Source organism: Coffea arabica, chromosome 11c (genome assembly GCF_036785885.1).
Source record: "Coffea arabica cultivar ET-39 chromosome 11c, Coffea Arabica ET-39 HiFi, whole genome shotgun sequence".
Classification (NCBI taxonomy): domain Eukaryota; kingdom Viridiplantae; phylum Streptophyta; class Magnoliopsida; order Gentianales; family Rubiaceae; genus Coffea; species Coffea arabica.
Genome location: NC_092330.1, coordinates 8,145,559 through 8,155,723, shown reverse-complemented (window position 1 = coordinate 8,155,723; position 10,165 = coordinate 8,145,559). Strand labels below are relative to the sequence as shown.

The following is a 10,165-nucleotide window of genomic DNA, read 5'->3' as shown; positions in this document are numbered from 1 at the left end:
TTTTGTAAATTTAATTGAGGACTGTAGTGAGTGAATGAGTCCTAATGAGAGTTGGGCAGGCAGTCCGCCGAACCCTTTGGTTCGCCTTAGAGGGAGGTGGGGCTGTTACAATTGAAAACAAAGAAGGAAAAACAAGATGACATTGGACATGAAATAAACTTCTAAGTAGAATTGGATTTACTACTTTCGGGTGAGTTCTATTCCTGGCAAGCTAGAAAAAATTAGCAAGATTGGTCGAAAGTCAGCTTTTAGTTTCACAAGCATAGTTCAAAAATTTTTGAGTGCTTTATTTTGTTTACTTGAATAATATGTGTAGAGGTATTATTGTAATTGATGAATACATGCAAATGAAATTTTAAACAACGATTTCAAGATGTGCCATGAAAGCCCAACTTCAGCTTAACGGGCTTCTTCTCAGTCTCAAATGGTTGATGGTAACAAACATATTGCTTTATTTAATTGTATTTAAAATAAAGAGCAAATAACCCAAATAATCCCTGAAATGTACATTCTTAACTCATTCCATTGATTTGTTTTTAATTTGCTAGAATTTATGGCCTTTTGGCAGAAATTGGCATTAAAGCGATACCTTATTTTTAAAAGAACATTTTAACTTTCTCTATTACAAGAACTATTTCTCTTAACATTATTTTTGTTTTAATTTAATATGTAAAGCCTTGCATTACACGTGCGAAATTGGTAGTAGAGTAAAGTATCGTAGCGCGAAATTTTTAATATGAAGAAGTGAGAAATTACCCAATATCAAGCTTTCAAGCTGAAGAAGAATCAGCAAAGAACAGAGGTAAAGGCAACAAAATTTGTGAATACTTTTGTGGACAAAGCTACAAGTAAACAATTTTTGTAGTTAGATTTAGCGCCTAAGAATTCTAAAATATTTTCCAAGTGGTCAAATTCAAGTACTTATTTCTCGTTTGCTAATAGAAATGTGTTTACGGTCTCTAGCCTGATCATCCACTTGACCATAATTCAACTGGATGATCAGATTTTGTAGGACATTTAGAGGCATTGTGGTCAGACGGCGACCTGTATCTAGGAAGATGTAAATAATAATAATAACATAAATTTGAATTTGAAATAAAAATTTTATATATGTATCATGCATTTAACTGTAATATTTACAATATCAATATATATAATATTAACTCATATAATAACATAGCCAAAGCCCAGGAAGCAAGACAGAATAGAAACTCTTTTTTTTTTTTTTTTTTTTTTTTCCTATCATGTTTGGTCTGTGAGCGTAAATAGTATGCAAGAGGTTGTTCTTTTCACCGAGACTCAAAGTTTAAAACCGAAGTAAATGCTTAGGGGTACTCCACCTGAATACATGTTATTGCAAAATCAATAGAAGTTACAGAGGTTACCAGAAAAAAAAGGTTTGTTTCCCGTCCAATATCATATAGAGGAAGAGAGGAAGATATTGCTTTTAAATTTTATTTTCTTTCCATTGCACAGCTCCAAAGAATAAACAAATAAATAAATAACCAAGTTGCCCAAGTTCATCTTCAAAGCTCCAATGCTTCATTACAGTTTACCACCTGATGATGCTAAAGAAACTTTTCATCGGATGATAATCCAATAGACAACCAAGATAATAAAACTCTAGTATTTCAGCTAGACCAAAAACTTTCAGCAACATAGGATCAGGCGAAACGAGACACTGTCATAACATTCTTTCACAGTATCCATCTGAATACAATTGAAAACATGAAAAAAATACAAAGCTTCCCCCAAGCAATAGATAATACGGTACTATTATGACCACTTAATGAGCAAGAGAATCAACCAAATTTCAGAAAGAAGCGGCAAATTTTGTTTTTGTCCCAAACTATATGCAAACCCCCTCATCATTGAGCTTGATCTTTCAAGTGCTTCTCAAACTCTCAAATTCTAATATTCATTTCAAGAGCCCTCAATTACTCTTGTTTTCAGAGATACACTCACATAGGAATTATTAAATGCCATGGGGAGTGAATGTCTACTATATGTGTTCACCATTTCAAATGACACATGATCTGCATCTTGCAACAGGCAGAAGCCCGCACATATAGGCAAACAAAGCAATCTCTTTATCCTGGTACAGAGCTTTGCACCAAATGCAACCATATCATGGAACTGCAGCGTGAGCTTTCCTTACTGTTGTCAACAGAAGCCATTCTGGTAACAGGTCATACAGAGTGTGCATGATGCAGGAACAATAACCAATGATGTCAAGATTAAGGAACAAATTACAGCTAAACGAACAACCACCATAGAAGTAAAACGTCTAGAGAAATAACTGACAGCTTATTGCCACACAACTTTGCAACCGTAAAGGACATTGACCCCTGTCAGGGGGTAATAGGGCATCCAGACTTCATAGCATCAAATTTAAGAAAAGTTTCAGTCCAAAACTGAGAGCTTTTGAGATGAAATGTACATTCTTAACATGCAAAGAAAAGATACCACAAAGTACTACTACTATTTAGAGTTTCAAACCTTTTATGAAATGCTGAATTGAAGACAGTAATTCCAGACAGAAAGCACAGATCCAATTGACTGAATCAGCAAGGTACAGCCAGAAACCTTTTAAAACATTAAAAATAACACAATGTTGAACAAAATCTCTACGGTGCGACCAGAAACCTTCTCAAAATCAAGACATCGCAAAGTTCAGTTTTTCAACACTATTGGCAACATTAAAATGTACTCTTAAGAAGCTTGGTAAAACATACCTAACTTTTCTAGTGTGTCCAACAAGAAAAAGAGTTGACTCCCTTGAAAAACATATTCAACTAACTGTGTTCCTAATTCATGGAACATTCTTTCAAAAGCACGCAATGCTTTTGGGAAAGAAAACACAATTATGGACCAATACTGTAGTCTATTCTCATGCTGGTTGTGGTCAACCACACTACCCCCATGAGTTTGGTTGCACGATTCTTACAACAATCCCAAATTTGACACGTCTAGAGCTGCAATATGCACCGTTAAGCTCAGGGTTTCTTAAACTGAGGTAGCATCATTTACTTCAGGCACTCAAAACAGTTCTCTCTCTCTCTCTCTCTCACGCGCACGAGCATGCACCTGCGCACACGCAGCCCCCAAATATATCATATCAGCACGGTGTAGTTTAAGGCATCATGCCCAGATAAAGCTGGAACAAGTGTTTAGTTGCCACAGGTCTAACACCCCAATATTTTGGCAGTTCAAATTGAACCAAAAATGAAGCACCATTTTTCTCGTCTTCTGTGAAAGAAAGATGCCTCAGGGGGAGAGGAATGATGCAATGAGAGGAGTTTTTCAGAATCGCAAGGATTACTGACAGAAAACAAAGATCTTTGTCCTCTCATGCTGCCTGACCTAGACTACAGCTCACTGACTTGATTTTTAAAAAGACTTAATTAGACGGAATATGGGAACGGGAAACAAGAAAGCGAAACAACATGCACAAGATTCATTCTATAAAACACGTTATTGGTACATCAGGTCTATGATAAAAAAGTATGTTAACACCAGAAAAGTGTCGAAGCGCAAGCTACCAAATCTGAGAATAATTTTATCCTTTTAGTGGAAGCATGTATAGATTCTGCATTCTTTTTTTTTTTCTAGTAGGGGAGGGATGGAATTTAAGAAGCGGGGAGGGGGAAGAAGGATTTGAACTTAAGACCTTCTAAGGTTCCGTTTGATAAAACTGAATCTGAATTTTGAAGTATGAATTCTGAAATCTGAATGGTGAAACAATTAATTTGCTGAATTTTAAGCACTGAAAAGAAATATATGAATGTCTGAATTTTAATGCTAAACCTATTTATACTGTTCGATAAACATTCATAACTGAATGCTTAATAAGTTAAATTTAACAATTTTGCCCTTATACCTTTTCATCCAAAAAAGAAATAGAACCTATGATTTAATTAGTTTAAAATTGTTAGGTATGAAAATGATAATATTTATTTTTAAATCAAATTAATAAAAAAGATGAAATATATTATATGAGAAGTATGGAGAAGATATGAAAGTCATTAAAAAGGAAGAAAAGAGAAATAGAAAATCATTAGATAGAGAATATTAGGTTATTTAATTAGATAAAAATTTTGAACATAACTAACAAACAAGGATAGATTTAGTAGATAAGATAAGGTAGTTGAAACAATTCTATTGATTCTTATCAGAATTAAACATTCAATTAGAATTATTGTGCTGAAAAAAATACACACAAGTTCAACACTATTTAACAAGTTCAGCAAATGGATTTTCGTTTATCAAACACTCAAAACATCTGAATGTCTGAAAAAGTTTCAGATTCAGCACTTTTTTATATTGTTAAACAGACCCTAAGTCTTGGGGTCTCAACCTCAGCCACTAGACCAAGGCCTCCTCAGCATATAGATTCTTCATTCAATTAGCATCATTTCAATTTCAAACATGAATAAAATGCTGAAAATTCGACAAAACATGAATTTTGGCACCAGGCAAACTCTAAGTCTACAATAAGATCCTCCACTGCCAACAAAAGAAGCCTCAAATTAGTCATGAATCAAGAGCTATAAACATCATCCGAACCTACTAGCCAACACCGCACTATATAGGCTCCATAAAAGCAAGTTCAAAACACATTTTATTTCCCAAGATAAGAAAAGACAGTTTAAGAACTCTTGATAAATTGCTGAATGGAACTCACTAGCTCATGTTGCTTCCTATGTAAAAGTGCCAGTGCTACTGCATAAAGGGAGGCTCATATGCATTCATGGCCCATATTTGCAACAGAGGTGTCAATAAACACAAATTTTAATTCTACATTTCATTATAATACCTTATTGAATCCATTTACAATCTACAATGTGAACATGACAACTTGAAAAATGCACCTACTAAGTATTAGGAATTGTAGATTAAGGTGGTCCCATGGATGCAGGCTAGAGTTTCTGCATTGTGATTGTAACCTGTGCAGAAAACCACAAAAACAAAGATTGGACTCTACTATCCAAATTACACTGGGGAGCTGCAAAGATCTCATTCAAAATGGTTACTCATGTTCTCTACTAATCCAAGCAGAACCTGTATATCAAAGACAGCACACACTGTTAACATTCATTGTATCCAAGCTACAAAATAGGGCCTTTTTTTTTAACTATTATACAACCACCTGAGATGGTGGGGGATTTGTTAGGAGCCCCACCTAGTTTACGTCAAACCTCTTCTCTGCTTCTCTCTTTTGTCTTTTCAAATAAGATGGTCGCTCATGTTCTGCACAAGCCCAGGAAGAACCTGTATATAGAAGACGGGGGCATTCTTAACATTCATGTATCCTGTAGGGTCTTCTCTCTTTTTTTTTTCCCCTTTTTCTTTGTTTAAATTAACTTCAATACAATCACATGAGATTGAGGGGGCTTCAATAGGACCCAACCAGTTTTACATCAAAGGGAAAAAAAAAGGGAGGGGCACTTATCATCTTTTACTTTCTTTCTCTCACCATTTTTGGGTGTCCATGCAAGGATTTTTTTTTTTAAAGTTTTAGCAGCAAAGATGCATGATCAAGCACTTGTTGAGCTTGTAAATTATTGCGGACTCTAAAAATGGCAAGGATGTTTTTGCCATTCTCCTTCCCTTCTGTCTATTTTCTGTGTCTATACACAATAGTGTCAATTACTTTCATGTTGCCACAGTCTAAAATCAAATCAGAAAAGTTTTCCAACTACAACAGGCTAAATATGTTTAGGCAACCAATAAGCATCATAAGTTGCAATCACCATATTCAAGGGGATGATTAAAAAGTATCACTATAATAGTGCATACTCTGCAATGATCAATTGCAACCAAAACAGCAAAATCACACATGAAAATGAGGAAACTTCTTTACTTTGAGCTATTATTATAATTTGCTGATAATGCATTTCAACTAAATACCTAACATTCTGCAAAAAGTTTTTAGGTAAAGGCAACTAGCTTTGCATTTACGTACTAGCCATCATAGCAACAGATATTTCCAAAAAAAAAAGAAAAAAGAAAAAAATCAGAAGTAGAACCTAACTCATGAGGCGAGTTGGAGGTGAACGTAGCCACTACATTCTGAGTGCAATAGTGCCAGTTCTACCTCAAACAACACTGCACCAGAATATGAGAGTATAACTCATTAAGCTTCTTTATTCTAATGTAGAAAATATTCTAATACTCTTATAGCCAATTCCACAACAACCAAAAGTAAGTGACCCGTGATAATACAGCTAGTAAGCTGCCTTGTAGGAAAAAGCACAGTGAGTAGGAAGAAAAGAAAAAGAGTAATAATGAGATCTTAACGAAGTACCAACACAAATTTTCAGGATTAATAGGGTCCAGAAATGATAGACTACCACTGCATAACTGAAAATCCTACTGGCTATAGTGGAAATTTATTTTTCCTTTAGAAGGCTTTCTAGAAGTCAAATCCAGTAGCAGTATGATTTGTATATTACAACAATGCACAACATGATTGCAAGACGGCTTTGGTTTTCAAATTTTGTGCATTTTGTGCATTATGATTACCACAACAATAAAAAAGGGAAGCCATATTCTGCAAGTGAAGCAGGAAATGCAGAGAAATGAAGTGCATACCTGTAATGAGTAGTAGTAGTATGAAATAGCAAGTGGACCAGTTCACCAAATCCAGATTCTATAAACCATTATACATCAGTTAAGATACTTGATTTATTACTTCAGCCGTGTCGTCGTCCATACAATCCAAGTCCTTCATATTCACATTAGCTTCATTTTTAGTAGCTCTGTTATTCACTCTCCTCTTCTTCTGTATAATCTCTGATTCCTTCATCAGATTAATATACTTCTTCCTCACATTCGCAATTGGATGGGCCTCAATAGCCGACTTTTCACGATAAGCTTCTTTAAGGATAACAGTGCACGTCTTGTTCCTTAAAGATAGATAAAACATATGAGGATGCCTCTCAAACGCCTTGTGAACTTTCTGTGGCAACCCCAAGCACTTCCTTAAACACAAAAGCCTTTTCCTCTCAGCAGCATGCTCAACAAAGAGACCAAGCAGCTCATGAAGAATACCAACTACCCGCTTCTCAGACAAATCACTATCCATTTTCAAGTCAGAGGAATCCTCATATGGTGAAACATATGGAAGCCTCTGAAACTCATTCATCCAATCAGAAATCTTCCTCTTCAGCCTCAAACCCTTTGATGGAAATAATGGAAATGCAATTGCCTCCCTTTCACCACCAGCATAGACTCCTTTCTTCATTGCATTCTGTTGTAGTATTGACATCATTACTCCATCATTACCATTGCTCCCAACAGCAAGTCCCTTCAACCCATCTCCCATTTCAACAATCCTGAAGTGCCCATCAAGATTTCTTTCCGGGTGCCTTAAGAACTCATCTGGCAGCCCCAAGTACCATTGCAAACCTTGAATTACCTTCAAAGGCAACACTTTTCGCTCTCCAACACTCATTACAATCAACTTCTTTAACCTATCAACTATATCATTTTTATGTTCTTCATAAACCTCTCTCTCCTCTTTATCAATCTGAATAGCTGTAGGGGTCAGTTTAAACCATGGTAAATTATATTTAGGACCTTCAAACTCCTCAAAAAAAGATGGGTATTTTCTCAAGAACCTAGCCACCTTAAATGGTATCCCCAATTCTAGACCTCTCTTTGAGACGGCAGAGATGGGGATGCAGTAGTCCTGTGGTGAGGCTGAGACCATGCAGTTTTTCAAGGCAATGATGGGCTTGAGTTCAATTGATCTGTGGATGGATTCAATTGATTCAAAATATGTGTCTTTCTTCCAGTCCATGTAGACATCTACATAAGCACGTCTTTGGATGAATACGCGGGAAAGATTCCGGCAGTTGGAGAGAGAATGAAGCGAAATTTGACAAGAGAAGAAGAAGATTTTTTGCAGGAGGTTTCTAGCACAACCTTTCTGGTTCAGCATGCCGATCTGATTTGAGATTCTGTGGGAAATTTCAGAGTCAATAAGATATTTTTCTTATTTTTTTGCACCCCAATTTTTAATTTTGCAGTTTTCACTAGAGTGTTCAGTTTTTTTTTTTTTCAACAGCCGTAATTAGACTTTTGTTGATTTATAAACCTAATCCCAAAATTAACCCCAAAAACCGGCAACTCTTGAGGCAATCCAGGGACTTATAACCCAACCCCAACCCCGAAACTTTTAGACACGGTTCTCCAACTAGGGAATCAGAAATCAACAATCGCATAGAAAACAACAACATGAAGTTTAACAGCCCAAAACTAACCTTTTGAAAAGCTACTTATGAGAAGACCCACATTTAAATTTGCCAGCATAAGTATAATTAAGCATTAACTAATATAATGAATTAACTAATAATGAATCTAATAATTAACTAATATAATCCTAGTGGCCAACTTGAAAACATGAAAAATGAAAGTACTTAAATTAACAATTACAGGAACATAAGGGAAATTAAATTGCAGTTAACAAAAATTTTAGGGACGGAAACCAAAAACAATAAGAATCTGTCTTCCGGAACCTAATCGAAAATTTATCAAACAAAGTTCCAGGGCCAATCTGCAGACATAGAAATTACAGGCAAAACCGAAAACAAGGAAAAGCTGAGGGACTAAATTTAGAATTTTGGAAAAAAATAACATTCTCCCAAGCGAGCAAGCTTCTGGGTCTCCATTTTCGCTCTGTTTTCTTTCCTCCAAGCTTAAGTACAGCACGAGAAAAAACCTCCTCTGGCCAGCATTTGGGCATTAAAATCTGTTTACTGGTTTCCAATTTTTCTTTTCATTTGGGCATTTTATCAAACACTAAATAGACAAGTACAAGTCTTAGACTATTCCCGCTACAGAAAAGCCTGAAAACCAAATTAACCATCTTTGCAGCAGTAACACAACAAAAGAATCAAACAAGAAAAAAAATCACACGACCATGCTAGGTTAGAAGTAAGACGGACAGTAAGGCCAATTTCACATACTCTCTGCATGAACTTCAAGAAAACTAAAAGTTGAAAGAGAAACGAGAATTTTACAGTATTTCTTTATTGAAGAAGGTTGTGGTGGCGATGGTTTTCCTGCAAAAACGACACCGGCTTGTTCTCCCGGTGGATTTTTTTTTTTTTTTTTTGGATTGGATAAAAATGTTTTATGAGAGATGAAAGGACTCCTTCTCCAGGTAAAGTCTTTTCATGTTGTATTCTTCTTCATTTTTTAAAATTAATAATGGGATTGGGGATTTCTGTTGGGCGCCATTTGAAAAATAAGAAAAGACAATCGGACCTACAATTCAATTGGCCTACATGCATGTTTATCTTTTTGAACCCAAAAAGAATTAAACAAGAGGTTCAAATGAGAATTTTCTTTGAATTGATACCACAAGCCTAAGAAAATCGAGTTTAAAAATAAAATGCCTACACTTTTCAAAAACAAAAAACAGGGTGCCTACAAGCTAATAATTTCTTTAAGGCTGCATTTGGTTCTATAGAATTGGAATCACAATTCTATAAAATTGTAATTCTATAAATTTTAATTCCAAAGCATTGGAATTCCTTGGTTTGGCAAATGCATAGAATTGATGTGAAATTCATTTGAAATTCCTACTTCTTTATTGGACGGTTAAAAATTATTGAAATCCACATAGAATTAAAAATTGTACACTGTTAAATAAATACTCCATAATAATGACAGTTTTACTATGGCCTACAACTAGATCTCTCTAAAGCTCCATTATATTGCAAGTAGACAATAAGTATTTAATTCACCATCTAACATGTTACTATTAGAAATTAAGAATCTAAATTATAGAAAACCAAAATGTTATGTAAAAAAAAAAAAGGCATAGCTTTGACCTTTGACAAATATTTGAACTGTGCCTCCTGCATCAAGTTCCAATATATAACTATGAAAGTAAAGTGATTAAACAAAAAAGGAAAAAGAGAATCACAATTATACATTGTTCATCTACTAGTAAATCGAAATTATGACAAGATTGTTTCTTTTAGGAAAGAGGTGTAGATATATGATCAATTGCAACCCAAACCACAAATAGGGGCGTCAATGAACCTAACTAAGTCGAACACTTCTGTATTTTAACTTATATATATAATGAGTTTAAAATTGTGTTCAAACTCATTTGTTCATTTATTGAGTAAAACCCAAACGAACTTTTATT

The 10,165-nt window shown here is 35.0% G+C and overlaps 1 protein-coding gene across 5 annotated transcripts; it reads right to left on the bottom strand.

Moving 5' to 3' along the window:
• Positions 1-1,664: 1,664 nt before the first annotated feature.
• LOC113715637 (protein WHAT'S THIS FACTOR 9, mitochondrial) lies at positions 1,665-9,286 on the bottom strand. Of its 5 annotated transcripts, none has more exons than XM_027239898.2 (4): positions 9,027-9,286; positions 6,595-7,964; positions 6,030-6,108; positions 1,665-5,271 (listed from the first exon to the last, which is right to left on the bottom strand). In XM_027239898.2, the coding sequence occupies exon 2, from the start codon at positions 7,943-7,945 to the stop codon at positions 6,674-6,676; it is 1,272 nt and encodes a 423-aa protein (XP_027095699.2). In that variant the 5' UTR covers positions 7,946-7,964; positions 9,027-9,286; the 3' UTR covers positions 1,665-5,271; positions 6,030-6,108; positions 6,595-6,673. The 5 variants fall into 5 exon arrangements, with proteins under 5 accessions (XP_027095699.2, XP_027095702.2, XP_027095704.2 ...); XM_027239901.2 differs by lacking the exon at positions 6,030-6,108 and having other exon boundaries at positions 1,665-5,061; positions 5,150-5,271; XM_027239903.2 differs by lacking the exon at positions 6,030-6,108 and having other exon boundaries at positions 1,665-5,061; positions 5,183-5,271.
• Between the last annotated feature and the right edge of the window lie 879 nt (positions 9,287-10,165).